We start from the raw sequence: 20,816 nt of genomic DNA on the forward strand, positions 1-20,816 counted from the left end.
AGCAAAAGGGCCAATCTTCCTCTGCACCACGGGCAGATGAAGTCAGAGAAAGTTTAAATTAGAGAGCTCTGAGAGAGTCCCCCTCCAAGGCAGAACTTCCACACTTTCACTCACCACCCAAAAGGGCTTCTCTAGCTGGGCAAAGCCCCAAAATGGATGGCACGTTTTCTGGAAGTACACGCTGAGTTTGATGAAAGGGGCGGCATGGCCGGGCCCACCTACTGCAATGACCAAGAGGGTCAGCGTCCAATAAGCACTACCTGAGGACTTAGCTGGGTGCTTTTAAACCCAGCGCGATCCTCTAAGATGGTTAGAGGAGCCCCAGGATTCAGCGTTTGCAGTAAGAAATGTTAGGGGAGGTAAACAGCCAGATACACAGATTGAGAGACCCTGAGAAGCTGTTGAAGCAGCATCTCATGGGAAGTCTATACTTTGTAGGGGTCACCAAAAGTCCAGAGTCCCCAACTTGGTTTTCATTAGTTCATTTAGGGATAATCAGATTCCAGAGGACTGACAAGTGCTAACTAAAATCATAGAACACTACTTTAGAAATTAAAATGCCAGTGTATTAGTTTATAAGGTGGGGGCTATACCATTCCAGTGACTGAACTATCTTCAGCTGATTTTTCCTGGGAAGCCAAATAAACACTGAGTGCTATTTGTCAAACACAGAAAAAAAGGCAGAAGACAGCAAATGACTTTATGGGAGACTTCGTATACACTGTGGAAAAAAACTAGACATTTGTCCCCATTCTATTTCACTGCTTTGGCACTGTGGTAGATAAATTAATAAATTGTTACTCCTTAGTTTCTCTTTTTTCAAATTCTATACAACTCTGCTCCTCTGCTAGAACATCTTCTCGGACCTCATGAATAAATTATATAAGTTTTTCTCTAATTGCTTACGAGAGCCCAGAGGTGTGCAAGACCAAGGGCTACAAGAAAGATGTGGAGGAAGAGAGGCGTACTCAGGCAGAGGACTCCAGCCACGGACCACTTTCCCATCTCTTACGTAAGCTAGGTCTCCATAATGCTCACAAATGGGTCTCAGTCCTGCCTACTGCCCACATAAAGTTCCAAGTGTCGCTGTGTAACACGTGGCAAGGCAATAGAATATGATGGAATAATACCGGACCTGAAGTTCAGAGCCATGGGTCCTGGTGCCAAAACCTACCCCTGCTGGTCTACAGGGGTAAAGTCGGTCTACAGGGGTAAAGATAAAGTTCTTTTATCTTTGCAGGCCCTAATTTCCCCAAAAGTAAAACAAAGAGATTTGATATATTCTTAGATCGATAAAGACCCTTCCAGCCCCCCAAATTCTATGGCTCTAATCTTCTCTGCACATACTGGAAACGCCATGATTTCCTTCATTAAGTTACTAGCCTACGTACGCCCTTGTTGAGACTTGTAACCTAGTCTCATAGGCAATATATTTACAAACAGTAGGGTAAATCATTTCTGTAGATAGCTAACCTCACCCATTTCATATCTCAAAGATCCTCCCCATTCCTAGCTTCACTCACACCAAATTGGAAGGGGTTCTGTGGAGTAAAAGATCCTAAGAGGACAGTGTACGGTTTCAGAGCTGCTCAAGCTTCAAGGATAAGAGTAACAGAAGCCAAAGTGTTTTTGAAGGATTCCCTCAAACCACCACACCTAGGGAGAGCCTCTCAGATTGTGTAACTGAATAAAATACCTAGTTGTGTCTTTCCTTCAGTAGCCATTCACCGCACGAAATCCCTACATTCTCTTAGCTCAAGATTTACCTCTCCGAAAGAGGTTAGAGTGGGAGAGAGCCAAAGCATAAGAGACTCTTAAAAACTGAGAACAAACTGAGGGTTGATGGGGGGTGGGAGGGAGGGGAGGGTGGGTGAGGGGCATTGAGGAGGGCACCTTTTGGGATGAGCACTGGGAGTTGTATGGAAACCAATTTGACAATAAATTTCATATATTGAAAAATAAATAAATAAAATATAAATAAATAAATAAATAAATAAATAAATAAATAAATAAATAAATAAATAAAAGATTTACCTCTCCGGAAATACCTCTTCCAAACTAGCTTGCTATGCAAATGAATCTGTTTCTTCTGTCTCTGAGGTGACATATATTTTAAGTATTTAGAATATCCTTTGTATATATGCAAATTCCAGTGGTCTGATCTCCCTCAAAAGTCCACCTTTCAAGGGCAGAAACCACGTTTTCACTTTTCCGCATGATTCCACAATGTTTAATATTTCCAATGGTGCTTAAAATGTACCATCTACATAGAGTTTAAACCTCTAAATATAAAAACAAATAGACTAGGGGCACCTGGGTCGCTCAGTTGGTTGAGTGTCTGACTCTTGATTTCAGCTCAGGTCATGATCCCGGGGTCATGGGATCGAACCCCTCATTGGGCTCTGCACTGAGTGTGGAGCCTACTTGAGGTTCTCTCTCTTTTCCTGTGCCCCACTCACACACACACACTCTCTCTCAAATAAAATTTTAAAAAATAGACTAAAGATTTCCCATACAAAATGAAAAAACTGTTTCTTGAGGTTTTTAACGGCAATCTCTCCCTTGACAATTCCTTTATGGGAGAAAGCAAAGATACCCATGAATCCTAACATCTTGCTCCCTACGTACTGGACTGCTCAACTGCTAACCTACAGGACTCAGTCTCTCACTTTTCAATGTGGCTCACTATCCAAAAGAAATATCACCCATGAGTAAAGGCTATAATAAAAGAACACTTTAGGCATAAGGCTAAAGGTAGGAAGCCGGGGTGCCTGGGTGGCTCAATCGGTTAAGCGTCCGACTTCGGCTCAGGTCATGATCTCATGGTTCGTGGGTTCAAGCAGCGTGTTGGGCTCTGTAGTGACAGCTCAGAGCCTGGAGCCTGCTTCGGATTCTGTGTCTCCCTCTCTCTCTGCCCCTCCCCTGCTCGTGTGCTATCTCTATCTCTCTCTCTCTCTCTCAGAAACAAAAAAACATTAAAAAAAAATTAAACTTAGGAAGCCAACACATCAAGAAAGTTTAAAGGTAAGTCATTTGATTCTTTTGTTTTTCCTCCACATTTCTATAACCGGAGACAACATTTACCCACGTGAGAGGATCTTCCAATGCCACGGCCTTTAAGCTATAACCACTCATCACTGTGTGCCTCCTATATACAAGGCACTACGGTGATGAGTGACACAGAAAAGACACAAAGTGACACAGGAGTTCAGAAGAGGGAAAGAATACAGCTGATACTTTCACTGCTGTCTGTTTCACTATTTTGGTCATTAACAGAAAAGTCATGGAACCATCTGATGCTAAAAGTCCTTGGGAAGGACTTTAAAATTCCTGAATGAACAGGCAACATCTCCTGGGGAAAGAGGATGGAAATAGGCCGAGATCAAGTCATCTGCTCAAAACATCACCTGCGCCTTCAGGCCATCCGCAAGTCTCAGAGGAAGGACTAATTCTCCCACTCTGCTCAACTCCACAGGTCCTTGCTTCCCTCTATCATTTTCCCTTTATCAGCTTACGTTGCTGCTGTTCCAGTGGCTCCTCCTTTGCTTTCAAACACACGTGCATCTTCTCACCTTCAGAAGGGGTTCTGCTAAGCCACAGCTAACTCAGCAGCCAGCTCTCAATTCCTTTTCATTGTGAAATGAAATAATGAGAGTTCTATACCCATTGTGTCCATTGCCTTATCAACTGATCCTTCTTTAGCTGCCTGCAATCTGCTGATATTGCCCAAGATCACAAATTGCCTAATGGACTTTCCTCTGGCGGGCGGGCGGGCAGGCAGGCAGGCAGGCACTCGTTCAGTTTGGTCTCTCTCCCGCAGACGGCGCTCTGGATCACCCTCTGGGGTGATGGGAAGAGCACGGGATTTGAGTAAAGACAAATATGAGAAAATCAGGTGAGTTGACTTGAAACAAATTACTTAGCCCTTGAGCCTCTGCTTCTTTCTCTTTCAAATGAAAATAATATCACCAACCTCATAGGTTTGTTTAAGGATTGTAAGTTAGATAAACCACCTGGCACTGTGTTTGGCACATGTACGTATGTACTTGATAACTGTCTGTTCCCCTTTCTGGGTTAATTAACTACTGTGTTCAGATTCTCCTCCTATCTGCTCGCACTTCCTTCACTGGCTCCTACTACTCCTTCCAACTATGACTCTTCTCCAAATCTCAATCATTGGACTTTTGTTCTTTTCTTCATGCTCTTCCCAGCAAAACAGGCATCCACTCTCATGACTTCAGGTATCTCTCCTCTGCAGCAGACTCCCAGACCTATTTCTATAGATCTTTTCAACCTAAGCTTCAAACCCACTTTGTCAGTGCTTTCCTGAGCATTACCACTTATAGGTCCTACAGTCAATTTAAATCCAACACGTATGTGAAAAAGACTTTCATCTTATATTTTTTCATTAACTCTGATCATATGTAAGTCGTCATTTTTTATAGACCAAAGCACTGTTTAATGGCCATAATGTAATGAATGGACTCTGATGAAACCTTTCCTCTACTGGGGAAAGAGGAGAGAGACTCAGCTGTGTGAATCATTGCCAAATGTCCCAGAGGTATGAGAAGCTTAGAGTTTAGGCCTAAGAAGGCTAGATGTTTGCCAGAAATAAGATATCCATCATCACTGCCTCACAACTCAATTCTCAACTAAGTGGATTTCGCAGACTGGAAATAAGAATGAAACCAAATTAAGAGGCTAATGGTGGATTCAGTGGAGCTAAACAAACAAACAAAAACAGTTTTCATTTTAGAAGAGTTGGTAACGTCCTCTGAATGAAGTACGATACACAATCCCCCAGAGCAGTGTCTGTTCAACTGTGCTAGCCTATCTGGGTCTAGACACAGGGGGCATGTGCAATTCAGTTTTCCACAGACCCCTACAAATCTCTGTTGTCTTCTCTCCAGCCTGATATGCGTATTTATGTTGCACGCCGGTCCCCTGTAGTCATCTGAGTTAGTAACACTTGATTATAAGGCTTTTGGATATGAGAATTTAGAGGCTGATGAAGTCGTTCACTATTAGGATTGCCACAATCAGAAATCTTCTCTTGGAAATGAGTGATTTTATTCCACTTGTATTTGTTATGTTGATTTCCTTTTTGCTTTCCCTCAGGTTTTTGATAAATTTTCTTTGGAAAGTATCAACCCCTATAATGCTTTGTAAAAGGAAAATAAAGAAACAGGCCTTTTAATACATCCTTGGGCCCAAAACAAAAGAGGTGGTGGCCGGTGGCAGCAGGGCTCAAGAGTGACTACGGGAACCACATTGGGAAAACCCCAGAGGAGGCAAAATTCCGAAGAAATGTAGCTGAGAAACATATGCAGCCATTCCTTCCTCTCTGGAGATTTTCATTGCAGAGCTCAAATACTGGTGGATTTGTGTTTTAAATAAGGAAAACCATTCCTTTGTATGCCCAAGATTAGATTTAATTGAGCCCCACCCATGATTTTCCTAGTCTGTCAACAGTACCACTATTCTTGAGCTCACATAGGCATACCACGGACAGACTAATCTTCCCAAAGATCACTTTCCTATGTCAATTCTCCAGCCAAAACTTTCCACAGCTTCCCACTATCTACGACAGAAATGAGTAACTACAAGAAGGAAGTGCTCATCTCCTTCCTAGGAGATGTGCCGGTTTGAGAATCACTGCCTGTAATGATAGATGTTAATAACTGAACACAAACCGGCAAATAAATGGAATGCCGGCAGAAAAAAAAAAGCTGAAACACATTTACCTTCAGAATGAAGTACCAATCTTCCAGAGCAGCATTTAAGGCCCCCCAACAACCTAGCCTGAAGTTATTATCTTGCTAACCTTTTTTTCTACTAATCCTCTCCCACTCATTATTATTTTACAGCCTTCACCCATGTGCTTCCCAGCTAAAATGTCTTCCACTGAGTTCCCTAGCAAAACCGAAACCGAAAACAAACATGGAAGTCCAGATCAAGTCCTGCCTTTTGCAGGAAGCTTCTTCCGATCACTCCACTACCGTGGCCCCTATCACCATTCATTAAGCACTTTGACGTGCAAAAGCTCTTTGACGATAATATTCTCATACCCTGCCCGCTCACAGAACCTGGCACGGTGCATATACATCACGGAGAATACTGGGAGAATGAATTAACCACAGGGTTCTCTCAATCAGAGAACTGACATGCATGCTGATAGGGAGGACAGTCTCCTGCATCTAGACTTATCCTTCTTTACGATGCCCATGAAGGCATACCGGGTCCTGTGCCTTCCTCCACATACTAAATACCAGGCATATGGTAGCAGGGCAGCCCTTCTAACTGCGGAGGGAGAGCCCAGAGAGAGGAAAATTTGAGGAAAGAGGAAACTTAAGAACTTACTTTTGGCTGTATGACTAATGTTCTTTCCAGGATTTTGGTAGGTTCTTATTCTTTTGGTTTTTGTGATATTTAATTTCTTAACTGGTCTAAAAAAGAGGTTCTGGGGTCACTCAGTAAGAAAAGATTCAAGGTTGATAGTTCATCCCAAAGTTGGGACTATCTCCCAATAAACAGGCAGGTGAGAGAATGGCAATCAGACAGCAATTCTTTCCTTAGGCTCCTCATCTATTTATAGTAGGGCTATCTAGATCTCGGGCTACCAACAGGTGATCATTTCACGGCCTATTCATAAGGTAGGGAAAATAAAGAGGAGTGGGAAGATAAGATTCATTCATCCATTCAACAAATATTTATCTCATGCCTACTGTGTGTAGAGGCACTGTTCTATGCACTTTGGATAAACCAGTGCACAAAACATATATACTTGTCTTTGCTGAGCTTACACATTCTAACAGGGGGAAGATACCATAAATGATGAATATAATGAAATAAGGAAATTTTATAATATGTTGAAAGTGAGTGCTATGGAAAAAATTAAAAGTAGAGCTTGGTAAAAATGAAATGGGAGTGCCATGTACAGAGTGGCAAGGATGTGGCTTACAATTTTAAATAGGATACTCAGGGTAAACTCCATTGTGAAGGTGACATTTGAACAAAACCATGTATTATATTTTTGAGACACCTCCCCTTAAGAGGTGGAACTTAATTACCCTCCCATTGAGTGTGGCCTGAACTTAGTGACTCACTTCTAATGAAGGGATTACAGTAAGATAGTGATGGGCTGTCACTTCTGAGATTAGGTTGTAAAAAGACTGCAGCTTCCATTTTGGTCTTAGTCTGTCTCTTGGATCACTTGCTCTGGAGGAAGCCAGGACCATGTAATGTGAGCAGCCCTATGGAGAGGCCATATGACAAGGCAATGGCACCTCCTGCCAACAGCCACATGAGAGAGCTTGGAAGTGAAATCTCCAGCCCCTTATGATAATGGCATTCCCAGCCAACACCTTGACTGCCACTTCATGGGAGACCCTGAGCCAGAAATCACCCAGCTTAAGCTGCTTCCAAATCCCTGACCCTCAACACTGTTTGTTGTTTTAAACTATGATATTTTGGAGTAATGTGTTATAAAGAAGTAGATCACTAAATTTTTTTTTTTACATTTATTTATTTTTGAGAGACAGAGAGAGACAGAGTACAAGCGGAGGAGGGGCAGTGAGAAAGGGAGACACAGAATCCGAAGCAGGCTCCAGGCTCTGAGTCGTCAACACAGAGCTCAACGCAGGGCTCGAACCCATGAACCGTGAGATCATGACCTGAGCCGAAGTCGGTCGCCTAACCAACTGGGCCGCCCAGGCGCCCCAGTAGATAATTAATATAGACAAAAAGGAAGTGAGGGAGTTGGCCACACAAGTATCTGAAGAAAGAGCATTCCAGGCAGAGGAAACAGGCTGCAAAGAGGACTAAAAGCAGGTGGTAGTCAGAGAGAGTTAGAAAAACAGCACAAGGCCAGTGTGGATGCAGTGGAGTAAAAGAAGGAGAAAGTGGTAGGAGATGAGGTCAGAAAGGTAACAAGCAAAGTCCATGGGGCACCTGGGTGGCTCAGTCGGTTAAGCATCCAACTTCGGCTCAGGTCATGATCTTGTGGTTCGTGAGTCCGAGCCCCACATCGGGCTCTGTGCTGACAGCTCAGAGCCTGGAGCCTGCTTCCAATTCTGTGTCTCCTCTCTCTGCCCCTCCCTTGCTCATGCTCTGTCTCTCTCTCTCTCAAAAATAAATAAACATTAAAAAAAAAAAAAAGAAACGTAACAAGGTCCAGATCATGTAGGATTTTGCTCTATAAGTGTAATGTGAAGCCAATATGAAGGACTTTGAGCAGGGGAGTATCATGATGTGATCTGTGTTTTAATAAGATCGCTTTGTTGGTAATGGGCCAGAAGGAGGCATAGGTAGCAGCAGGGATACCAGTAAGGAGGTTACTGCAATAATGCAAGAAAGAGACAAACGTGGCTCAGACCAGAAGGGTAGCAGCAGAGGTGAAAGTATGCATGTGTTTTGAAGGAAGAGCCAACAGGAGATCCTGATGGACTAGAGGCAGGATGTGAGAGAAAGAAGTCAAGGATGACTCCAAAGTTTATGGCCCTAGCAAGTGAAAGAATGATGTTTCCATCAACTAAGATGTGAGGGGGCTGTTGGAAAAGCAAATTTGGGGGTAAGATGAGGAGTTCAGTTTTGGACACATTGAGTTTGACACTCTGGGGGACTTCCACGCGGATATGTTGAGCAGGCAGCCCAGAGTCTGGGGGGAAAGTCTAAGAATAAAAATTAAATTCGGGATTCATCAACAAGGTGGTCAAAGCCACGGACTACATGAGATCACTAAAGGAGCGAGTGAAAAAATATAAGAGCACCAAGGACTGAATGCTGGGCACTCCAACATGAAGAGGTAATAAGGGAGAAGAACCAGCAAGCGGTTTGGAGATGGAGCAACCAATGAAGTAGGATGAAGGACAGGACAGTATCATACTACGGAAGCCATGTGAAGAAAATCTTGAGAAGGAATTAACCAGCATTATATTTAAATTTTTTTAATGTCTATTTAGTTTTGAGAGAGAGAGAGAGAATGAATGCGTAATTGGGGGAGGGGCAGAGAAAGAGGGAGACACAGAATCCGAAGGCTCCAGGCTCTGAGCTGTCAGCACAGAGCCTGACGTGGGGCTCATCCCCATGAACCACGAGATTATGACCTGAGCCAAAGTTGGACATGTAACCAACTGAGCCACCCAGGTGCCGCAGAATTAACAAGCATTATAAAGGAAAAGCCTAAATGAGAAAAGATCAGCGAACTCAATTTTCCCTGCCCCCCCATCCTTCTTTTTCATTTCCATATCCTCCCTTATGCCAAATGCCATGGCAGAGATATGTACAAGAGGCTGTGGGAATAGCAGGATAGTGTCCCTGTGCCTGAAAGGAGAGCAGACTGTGGAAAGGAAAAACTGTCATGGAAAACACAAAAGAGATGATGTCTGTGCAGAGTCAGGAAAGCTAAATAGGAATCTGCCACGAGGACGAGACGGAAAAGAATACCAGGCAAGTTGGTCAAGAGATGTATGGGCATTAAGACTTCAGTGTGGTAGGGGCCCCTGAGTGGCTTCGTCCATTGAGTGTCTGACTTCGGCTTCGGCTCAGGTCATGATCTCACTGTTCGTAAGTTCAAGCTCCACATTGGGCTGGCTGCTGTCAGCTTGTCAGTGCAGAGCCCGCTTTGGATCCTGTCCCCCTTTCTCTGCCCCTCCCCTGCTTGCACTCTTCCAAAACTAAATAAATATTTTTAAAATTTTCTAAATAAAAAAAATAAAATAAAGACTTCAGTGTGGGAGAGTGACAGAGGATCAGACTACAGAGGTCAAGAGGACCAAATCATATGCCATGACCTTGTGTGAATGACCTTGTGTGCCATGCAAGGAGTTTGAACTTTATCCTGTAGGCAACCGGGAACCCCTAAATGACTCTAAGCAATCTGGTTTTCTGTTTCCGTTTCAAAGAGATCACTCTGACAGAACGCAAATTCAACTGGAGGGGAATAAGGACTGACTGAGTGACAAGCTAGGACGCTACTGGAAGGTCAAACCAATAAAAGGGGGACGGGGGTGGGGGCGCTAATCTAAGGCAATGAACACCGGAATAGAGTAGAGCAGATTCAAAAGAGAGTTGACAAGTTAGGCTTTGAAAGTAAGGACAAAGAGAAAAATGGGTAACTCTCAAGCTTCTAGCTTAGAAAGCTGAACGGATACTGGTACAATTCCCCAAGATAAGGAATATAGGAAGAGAAATGGGTTTAGGGGAGTAGATGGTTTCTTTTGGACAAGTTTAGGGCATTGCATGTGGGGCATCCAGGTGGACATGTCAAATGTGCAGAAAAAAATATGGGCTGCAGCATAGTAGAGACATAAGATTGGCACTCGCTGGTGTACTTGTGACAGTTGAAACTGGGGTCTGGATGAGATGCCCCAGAGAGGGAAGGGTGAGTGGATAAGGACAGGATCTTGAGTAACACTAACATTTAAGGGGCAGGTAAAGAATGGAACGCTGGCCAAGGAAACCAAGCAGAGGCTATCTGTGAATGAACTCAACAGGACAGCAGATTCCAGGTTAAAAGATCATCTTCCCCAGGGATCACTGATATAACCTCTAGCTTTCTAAGAGCAGCAGTGAGTATCTTCACAACTTGAAGCATCTGCTCTAGCATCAGGCTGCAACCAGGCAAAGAATGAAGACAGTAGCTTAAAACTAGACAGGACACAAGGCTACATTTAGGACGCTGAGTCAAATCAATGCTACCTATAGGTACATAACTATAACCATATAATAGACATTGGTGAAGGCACTATACCGAACGGATTAATTTAAATCTTACAAGGCATGCAGCCTGCTGCAACGGGAATGACTGGCTATGCTGAATACTCTCCTCTGAAGATAGGGAAGGAGAGAATCCGTTAAGGCCCCCTCCCTAAGGAAGCCAACTTCACGCAACCGCTCGGGTTTTGGTGTTAAGGGCTGATTCCCCGCCAGGGGTTGCCAGCTGCAGAGGGCGGGGCTCTATTTTGGGCTGCCTGCTGTCCCTGAGCCTGGCCGCGTCTGGTTTGAGCAGCATGCAGCCCCAGTGACTCACACACCCATGCAAACCGCCTGTGGCTCAGTGGCACGGCCTCGGAATGCCAGCCTCAGGCCAGCTCCCTCCTCACCCCATTACACTGGGATAAATAAATAAAGAGCCCGCCAGCAGCCGCACAGCCTGATGGCAACCAGATGGAGAGAGGGAGGCATGGACAGGGCCAGGGGAAGGAACTCCCTCCAGTGGACTAGAGTGAGAGAGGGCCATGCCAGCCCCATCCTCCTAAACTTCTTTAACACAGTGCCTACTGCCATGTGGTAATAGTCCCCAATTCCTGGACTCATCTTCCATTCCTGATGGTGCCTCCCAGCCCCCAGTCCTAGGAAATGCTCTTTATGGGGATCTTCCCTCTATGAAGATCATACCAGCAGCCACTCCATCCAGCCAACTTGAGGAACACTGCCAGTACTCCCCCTCCGATCAGGCCACCATCGATTGGCCCCCTGGGGCTCCCTGGAAATGCGAAATCGAAGGCTCTTGGCGGGAGAGGAAAAACAAAAGAACTAAATATGAAGATGTAACCCCTGTTCAACCCTTAAATATTTTTCCTGGCCTTAGTCTCCTAGAAACTTCCCTGCCCTACTGCCCTCTGTGCTCTATCTCTATGGCCTCTAGCCTAGAACTAGGAAAAACAGACCCTAGCCACTGACCGCATGGCCCTCTGACATCAGCCGTGGCCCCCCTCTACCTTCATCCCGAGCTCTCTGTCCCCGGTTTGTTTATCTTCCTATGTTGCTTATTTTGATGGCACATCCTTTCAGCTGTCTTGGGTGACCCCATGACCCTTCTGTGTCCTGTTTGTAGGACCCCAGGCAAGAAGAGTAACTGAAAAGGTACAGTGGCCCTAAGAAATTCTGCAGTCCCGTTAGGAAACGGGTTCTAGCGGCTATGCAGGACATTCAGTGATCCCAGAGGTCACAAGAATTCCACATTGTCCTAGCCCTTAACTCTCCTCTAATTGGTGTATACAGCCAGTTAGCGTGGCAAAACAAAATAGGGATGATCCCAGATAAGAAATGTAGGCGGTCCTAAACATACAGCTACAGCTACAGGACCTTAGGCAAGTCATTTAACCTCTCTGGGGCCCAATTTCTTAATCTATGAAATGGAAAGCTACAGCCACTTGTCTCTCAGCTCCTTTGCAGATATATAAAATTCCGTAAGTCTATGTGGTTTGGGTGTGATCCACCCAGTACTTAGAAGACCAGTATTCCTGAAGTAATTGGTTCCAAAACACCAATATTCTTCCTGGGTTGGCACCAGGACTCTCCATGCTTTCTCATTCGATTCTGCAGGATTGCCCCCACCCCAAAGCATGGAAGAGAGGAGCTTCCAATTTTACAAATGAGTAAATGGAGGCTCTGAGTACTGATTTATCCGAAGCTGCAAAATAAACCAAGAGAATAACTGAATACCCCAAATACAGGTCTCACAAGCAGCACTGTATGCACAGGCCACACCGCCACACTTTTCATGAAATTCCCCTAGCACGGATTTTCCAACATCTTCATCCACAAACTTAGTGAGAACCTACGACTCCTAGGCACTCTGTTCAGTGCTGGGGATACAGAAAAGCATACAACACAGTCCTTGTCCTCAAATTGTCCACAGATCAATGGAGGAGAAAGGCATAGTCTTGCAGACATATAAACGGTAATATCACAAAGCTGTAAGTGGTAAAACAGAGGTAGGAACCAAGGTACTATGGTGGCAGGAAGAAGGACTATCTTTACAAGGAGAGTCTGGAAAGGTCTCCCAAAGAAGCCAAAGCTGACACTTCAAAGATTAATAGAAGTTTACAAGGTAGATAAGGCCAGGGCGTTGGGCATTATAGATTAAGGGAACAATGTATGCCAAGACATAAAGGCTGAAGAAAGGCACTTTGGCAATTCAAAGTCATTGTCTGTCACTGAAGTATAAGGTTCATAAAGAAAAACGTTAAGAAATCAAGATGGATAAGTATGTGGGCACTAGATCAGGAAGGGACCTCTCTGCTGGGCTAAGACGAAGCTTTGTATTGTTTAACTAAGGGGCTGAAGCAGGGAATTAGCATGTCACCCCCGGCCTGTGTTAACCTCCTTAATACCTACACTTATGGGCAGAGGAAGCTATCTGGCAGAAAAATGGCCTAGGAAATCTCTCTGTGGCAAGTGTAATGGTCTCTCTTTCCCCATAAAGACTTGAAATCTCCTCTGCTTCAGGACTTAACAGTACATGCTTTCCTTCTTCTCCAGAGTTAAATTGCTTCAGTCGGTGGACTGAGCACTCAACTTGCATTTTTTGCTCTTAGTGTTAAGACCCCAAGCATCATGGCGTCTTGGCTTGGCCAATGCACAGAGGCAGAACAGAAGGTTCCAAGTCAAGAACACCTGCTTTAGGCCTAGCCCTGTGAAAAACATTAATTTCATGTTCAAAAGAAATATGAGTCACCGTCCCTGTCCACAAAGAGTTTACAAATTAGCCTAGATGACAAGACAAAAATATGAATAATCTATACAGAACGCAATATTATAATAGCATTATTTGCTTACATAGTAAAGTACCAACTTGGGTAACACATATAATTAGAAAACAGGGCAATAATACTAAGGTACTCACTGTACAACTAACCAGTCCCAAAAGAGTTAGAGAAGGAGAAGATCAATATTGACTGTTATTATCAAAGGTCACTATTATTAATACTCCCCCTGTTTGGCATTTAATAGATGTTTCTTTTGGCCAAGCTCAATCCTTAGAAGGGAAACCTAGGCAGGAGCTTCTGACAGGCCACAATTATCTACTCCCCATTCATTCCTTTGCCAGTCCCCTTGTATAAACACTGTGATTTTCCACAGCCTACTGTGCCCACAAGACAGTTCCCAAATGGTAGCCCTGTGCTTTTCACCTTCCCCTGCTGCGGGATGTTGAAGGGGCCTGGACAAGTAATAATAATTAGCCCCCCACCCTATAATCCAGACCTGCGATCTGATCTCAACAAGCAATAATTTATCAACTGGTCAACCAAACTTTCCAAGGTTAGAGAATTCCAAATGAAATCCCTACGTTAACAGAGATGTTTTACAAATGTTAACCAGCCCACTTTCGCCTTTTATATTCTTGCCCCCTATTTCACCCTATCTTCCCCAATGTGCGTCTCAAGTTTTATCAGATTTTCTCTAGGCACCTTTTTCAGAGAAAGGACTTCCCAACCATGCAAGCGAGCTAACACCCAAAATGCGTGAGAAAATAAAGCAAAGTTGCGCAAGGAAAAAGAAAGTTCTTATTGTTGCATACACTACCTCTACCATAAATTGTTCCAAGAAGGAATTTTCTTCAAATGGCTCTGTCTTCAGCCGATCTGTAATAAGAAGGGATACAGAAAAGAAATATTAGTCTTAGGATGAGCTTCTTGACTGTGAGAAGGAAAAGAAACAGAGCCCAAGATTTCTTGGGAACGAGCATAAACATGCAACACCCAGAGTCCAGCAGGAGAAGGGATGAGAGTGTGTGAGCAAACAGGAGGAGGAAAGGGTGATTAGCCACACAGGACATGTTCGGTGGCAGCATGTGCTCTTAGGAGTTTTTCCTGCCATGAAGACAAAGGTCAAACTGAGTTTTTATTCTGAAGCTGAAACTCTAGCACTTCCCAAGGTCCCAAGTCTGTGTTGCCCTCGTACAATTTTGTATAGAGCTGTTGGCCTTTTCCAAAGTCCCCCCTTGCCATAACCTAGGCCATGGCTGGACTCAGTTACAGCTTCTATGGCTACTGGACACCAGCCAAGTCCTCAAGGCAGAGAGAAGTGTCACCCAGCATCTGGTCAGCATCTCCCCTGGGAAATCCATCTCTAATGCAAACGACTCTCCCCTTTTCTGAGGCCCTTTGACCATCTGAACCATTCCCCTCACAACACCCCCAAAGAATACCCTCTCACCTCGGCTCAGCACAGCCCCACTCTCCTGGTAGTCCTGGATCTCCAGATCTTTCATTCGAAGCAAGGTCGCTAGCTCCCTCCCTTGGCACTGCAAGGCCAGGCTCATGCCCATGAGAGGACGAATCAAATGCTGGGAGACCTTTCATAGAAGAGACGTCCATCAGCCAACAGACACTTACAGAGTACTCCCTAACACTATATTAGGAACTAGAAAAAAATATTGAAAAATAAATGTTTTCACAGGGACTTACAGTTTCATAGGCAAGCAATCCATCTACACAAATACAGTAATAAAATAATTAAATAGGTATGTGAAAGAAGTTCAAGGGTTTTCTTCGCAGCACGGATAAAAGGATGGGAAGAATAGAGGAGAACACAGGGACAGATAACCTGGAGTGGCAATTTAAAGAGAAGGACGTGGGGTGCCTGGGTGGCTCAGTCAGTTAAGCATCATCTCTTGATTTCAGCTTAGCTCATAATCTCACGGTTTGTGAGTTCAAGCCCCACATTGGGCTCCATGCTTACAGCACTGAGCCTGCTTAGGATTCTCTTTCTCTCCCTATCTGTCCCTCCTCCACTCACGCTCTCTCTCTTTTTGTCTCTCTCTCTTTCTCTCTCTCAAAATAAATAAACTTAAAATTTGTTTAAAAAAGAAGAAAATAAAGAGAAGGATGTGACAGAGGAAGAGGTAAGTGTTGCCTCAATTCTCCTCAGAGACTGAGGGACAAAAGCTGAAACCCAAGTAACCTTCAGGAAAGTAGGTGTGGCTTAAACAGAGTGAGCTAGCTGGCGTATAACAGAAGACAAAAACCAACAGAGAGTAGAGAGCCTTGGGTCAGTCTCAGATTAAACCCAGACACTGATTACGAGCCATTTCAGGGCTGCCAATAGCCCAGAATGAGCCCAGAGTTTCAATTTGCTCCCACAAAGGCACCAAAGTCTCAGGTCATAGTAACAGAAGCCAGCCAGTCACCAAGAGGCCAGCCTGGGAAGGAATAAACCGACTAGCACACCTTGCTCTTAACAAGAGATAAGAAGGATGTGAGCACAGCCACGCCACCGAGCAGCTAAGATGGTATTCTCACATGATAACATACAGCTATATAGAAAAATCATTTAATTCACCTACGCAAGGTATTCAGTAGCTTTAGAAAGGAGAAAGCCATAGCCAAAGAAAAAAGCTAAAATCGATCATCTCTCTGTGGCTGGTGCATGCTATCCGAGTTCCTCTCCCTACCCCCAAGCAGATGAGCTAAAGCAGGCACTAAGAAGAAATGCCCTAGATCAGAGGTCAGCAACATTTTCTGTATGAGCCAGGTAGTCAGTATTTTCAGCTCTGTGGCTCATACAGTCCCTGTCACAATAGTCAATTCTGCTATTGTAGCAGGAAAGCACCCACAGACAACGTGTAATACATCAGGGTGCTGGGGTTCCAGTGTAACTTCTGAAAAATAGGCAGCAAGCCAGAGGTGGCCCACTGGCCATAGTACACCAACTCCCACCTTTCTCTAAGGACAAATTAGGAGAAGAGATGGGGGGGTGGGGTGGGGAGGCATAGGTAACAAGGGTTAGTGGCAGCAGCTTTTGTACCAGCACCAGGACCCAAGAAGTGCAGGGTACTGACACAGAGTGGAAGGCCAGAAATCAAGTCTAGCTGTAAATACCAGTCACTTCTTTCCATCACACAGTACATCCCAACCTGGTCCTGTTTCTCAGTTCAGGTCCTTCGGATAAACTTAAGCCTCCAGGAAGTACTGTTCAAAATGTGGCAGAAGTTCTGCCTCGGGAAAATTAATCTGCTCTAGACCCAACCCTCTTTCCTAAGAATTATTTTCTTAGGTTTGGTCCTGTTCAAGGTAGATTAGGAGGAAAAATAGGTGAATACTTGTATGAAAGTAAGTCAATGTTTGCAGGGGTTGAAGTGAAAGTAATTACAACTGGTAACCAAACAGTGTCACCGTCCATCTGGTAACAGCCTTCAAATAACAGAAACTCCTGGGGTGCCTGGGTGGCTCAGTCAGTTAAGTATCTGACTTCGGCTCAGGCCATGATCTCATGGTTCGCGGGTTTGAGTCCCGTGTCGGGCTCTGTGCTGACAGCTCAGAACCTGGAACCTGCTTCAGATTCTGTGTCTCCCTCTCTCTCTGCCCCTCCTCTACTCACGTTCTGTCTCTGTTTCTCTCTCTCAAAAATAAATAAACATTAAAAAAAATTAAATAAAAAATTTTTAATTAATTAATTAGAAAATAAATAAATAACAGAAACTCCTAACGTAATAACCAGCCTCTCTCTGGGAATCCACCTTAATAGCAATTTCTTTGAGTGGTAGTAAGTATAACAACATGAAACACAATGAGAAACTGTTTTTAACCAATGCCATGTTCTAATTAAATATGGTAATACCATACCAAGCACCTGAAATGATCTATCAGACTCTAATGTCTACATAGCAAAAAAAAAAAAAAAAAAAAATTAAGCTTTTTATCAGTAAATATTTCAATTTTTCCAACAATTTCCTAAGATTGGGTTACACCACTCTGGATTATCAGGGTATAACTCATTTCAAAGTTAGATGAACACTAATATAGATAACTATGACAAGGCATGTGGCTGAAGTAACAGATTTCAGAGCAAATCCACAGATACTACAAGGAAAAATCTTGAAGTACTTCAGGAGGTCAGGAACACCCCACCTCTTCATTTACAGACAACAATATATGAAGAGAAGGAGTTCAATGAGTCAATTCAACAAATAACTACTGTGTGCCTCATACATACTCTGACCCTTTGAGGCTTCTGCCCTCAAAGAGCTCACAACAGTTAAGGAGGTCAGGAAGTGTGGTGGATATAGAGGCAGGAGCTGCCGATCTTTTCCAGAGGAAAAGCTACTTATAACTTCCCCCGATGTCTTCATATTTCCCATTGAAATATTTACAAGTCAGAGGCAGGAGAGCAGAATGGCAGTTATCAATCCCGAGATGAATTCTATCAGGTTTGGATATAGTGAAGAGCGCAACACACTGGGAATGACATCTAGATTCCAGCTCTGGTTCTGAGAGCACCTAGATGTGAAAATGGCTTAATCCCAAGCACCTTCAAGGTCCTTATCTTTTTCAAGGGAAAATTACGGAGTCAGAGTATTTCCTCTCACAGGTCCGCTATAATGCTAAAAGTTCAGTAATACTACATATGTTCTCGATTTACTCTTCACGATTCCATAGTAAGGCTGTGACTGGCATCTCCCCTTTAGAGATGAAGAAACCAAGTCTCATAAAAATTCAATTATTGGGGCAACTGGGTGGCTCAGTCAATTAAGCATCTGACTCTTGATTTCAGCTCAGGTCGTGATCTCAGGGTTCATGAGTTGGAGTGCAGGCTCCGTCAGGGCAGAGTCTGCTTGGGATATTCTCTCTCCCTCTCCCCCTCTCTCTCTTTGCCTTTCCCCTGCTTGCTCTCTCTGTCTCTCTCTCAAAATAAGTAAAAATAAAAATTAAAAAGTTACATTAGATACTAGGAAGAACGAAGGAAGAAGGGATAAAGGGAGTTGGCTGGAAGCAGAAAGGGGCTAGAAAGCGGTGACCCAAAGCTCTACATATTCCATGATATCCCGCAGAGACTTGAGAACTATTAAGTCATTAGTGTGAACATCCTGTGTTGTACCCTCCTGTTCTCCTGCATGACTAGTAGGAGTTAAGCTGCGTAATCTCTCTGGAAGACAATTTGGCATTATGTGAGCAAGAGTAAAATTACAAATATTCCTCGATTTAGCTATTCCACTGCTAGTTTACTCATACGTTTACACATAGGAAAAGTAAATACAAGGACAGTCACCAGGCATAACAACAAAAGAATGGAAACAACTTAAGAGTCTACTAGTAGCATATCAATTAAATACATGTTGATATATTCATTAAATAAAACTCTGTTACCATTAAAGAATATTAAGGCAGATCTTCTCAATATATTGCTATGAATGATTTCTAAATTCTAGAATTAAGTGATGGATTATGTGGATAGCACGCTGCCATTTGTGAAAATGCACACACACACAGATACGTATTTGACTGAGTATGTACATACTTACATATATGCAAACCTACGTATAGCTTTAAGAATTCACAAGATGGCATCCGTAGCTGCTTTAAAGAAGGAAAAGGAGCGACTAGAAAAAGGAGTAGAAAGACCTATTTTTTCACACTAGACCTTTAAATGCTATTTGAAATGTTTGTCTTTTGCATGAATTACTCATTGAAAAAAAATGAAATAAAAACTATCACAACAATGAGTAACAAACAAAAATTATGACTGTGTGACCTCACAGACACACACACGAGCCTGAAATAGTATCCGCCTACACCCTTGACGGTGTCCACTGGCTCTAACTTTTTCCCTGTAAAGCCTCCTCGGGTTCAGGGGTTTCCCTGGGATGGCATGCTTCTTCTTTTTTTAATAATAAATATATCATTTTACCTTAAAGCACTATTGTTCACCAACTGATCCATAGTCACGTCTCCCTGTGGCCAGTCAGGACTGATTCCACTCCAAACACTAATGCTTCTTTCCTTATTGCAGCTGCCCAATTAGAGAAATTTGCCTACAACAGCTAGTTTTCCCTTTACATAGTATTTTCCATTCTAATATCATTATGTAAGTGCTCTTTATTCTTTCAGGGAGAAAAAACAAAAAACAAAAACATTTGAGCCCACCAGCCTCCTAGGAGACCTGCCTCCGAAATCTCACTATTCTGAATTTCTAGGGCTGTGTGATGCAAAATGAGACTAGCAAGAGCTGGCGCTTCCCAAAGGCAGCCTTAATGTTCTGGTCCCGGAACAGGCATTATCAAGGGAACAGTGCCCCCTGGTGTTACTTAGAAAAAGTTAACAGGGTTTTGAACAAAAGAGCGACGTCTAAAGAAGGATGGAAATTTTCATCAAAAATTTCAATTAAAAACAACACATATCAATGACTGCTACCTGCTAAGCACTGCTGATGGACCTTAGAAAGTCTGAGATGAGAGGCGCCTGAGTGGCTCAGTCGGTTAAGCGAGTGACTTCAGATCAGATCATGATCCCACAGTTCATGAGTTCGAGCCCGTCGTCGGGCTCTGGGCTGACAGCTCAGAGCCTGGAACCTGCTTCAGATTCTGTGTCTCCCCCTCTCTCTGCCCCTCCCCCGACTCGCACTCTGTCTCTCCCTCTCAAAAATAAATAAACATTAAAAAATTTTTAAGAAAGTCTGAGGTGAATGAGAAGTAGTTCTCCGCAGCACCCAAGCCCAGCTTTACTGGATTCTAGATCAATGGGGCGCCTGGGTGGCTCACACAGTTAAGCATCTGACTTCGGCTCACGTCATGACCTACTTGCGGTTTGTGAGTTGGAGCTCTGTCTTGGGCTCTGTGCTGTCAGCTCAGAGCCTGGAGCCTGCTTCGGATTCTGTGTCTCCATCTCTCTCCCCTCCCCTGATCACGTTCTATCTCTCTCTCTCTCTCTCAAAAATAAATAAACATTAAAAAAAAATTTTTTTTAACACATGAGAGAAGAGCTTCTCAAAAAGCACTTTGTCACATCCACTCTGTTGATGCCAATGCATCACATCATCTCTGGAAAACTAAAGAGGGGCTATAGGAAATGATGCCCACTTGTCTTCAGGTCCTTCTGCTGATAAGCCTACACCCTGAGACCTCCCTTAGAAGACGCAGGCCTCTAATGCTACTGACTGAAACAAGCCGTTTATATAAAAGGATAGAAGGGACCAGTGGCAGTAATTCCTGCAAACAAGTTTAGTGTTTACTCTCAAGCTAATTCCTAATAAAAGCTCTTGGGGCCTAGAAAGCTACAAGTGAGCAAAGAACATTACCTTCCTAGTAGCTGAAA

General features: G+C 43.7%; 1 protein-coding gene across 5 annotated transcripts in view; it reads right to left on the bottom strand.

Annotated features, from left to right (window-relative positions):
* Positions 1-20,816, bottom strand: part of NHEJ1 (non-homologous end joining factor 1) — an 81,205-nt gene that overhangs the window by 55,647 nt on the left and 4,742 nt on the right. For all 5 annotated transcript variants that reach the window (XR_006205713.1, XM_042950193.1, XM_042950192.1 and 2 more), the window contains exons 4-5: positions 14,944-15,082; positions 14,311-14,369 (exon numbers count right to left, since the gene is read on the bottom strand). Coding sequence is in view for 4 of the 5 variants with exons in the window: in XM_042950193.1 (XP_042806127.1) it covers positions 14,311-14,369; positions 14,944-15,082 (198 nt within the window). In the remaining variant the exon portion in view is untranslated. The remainder of the gene's footprint in view (positions 1-14,310; positions 14,370-14,943; positions 15,083-20,816) is intronic.

This window comes from Panthera leo, chromosome C1, assembly GCF_018350215.1.
Source record: "Panthera leo isolate Ple1 chromosome C1, P.leo_Ple1_pat1.1, whole genome shotgun sequence".
Taxonomy (NCBI): Eukaryota; Metazoa; Chordata; class Mammalia; order Carnivora; family Felidae; genus Panthera; species Panthera leo.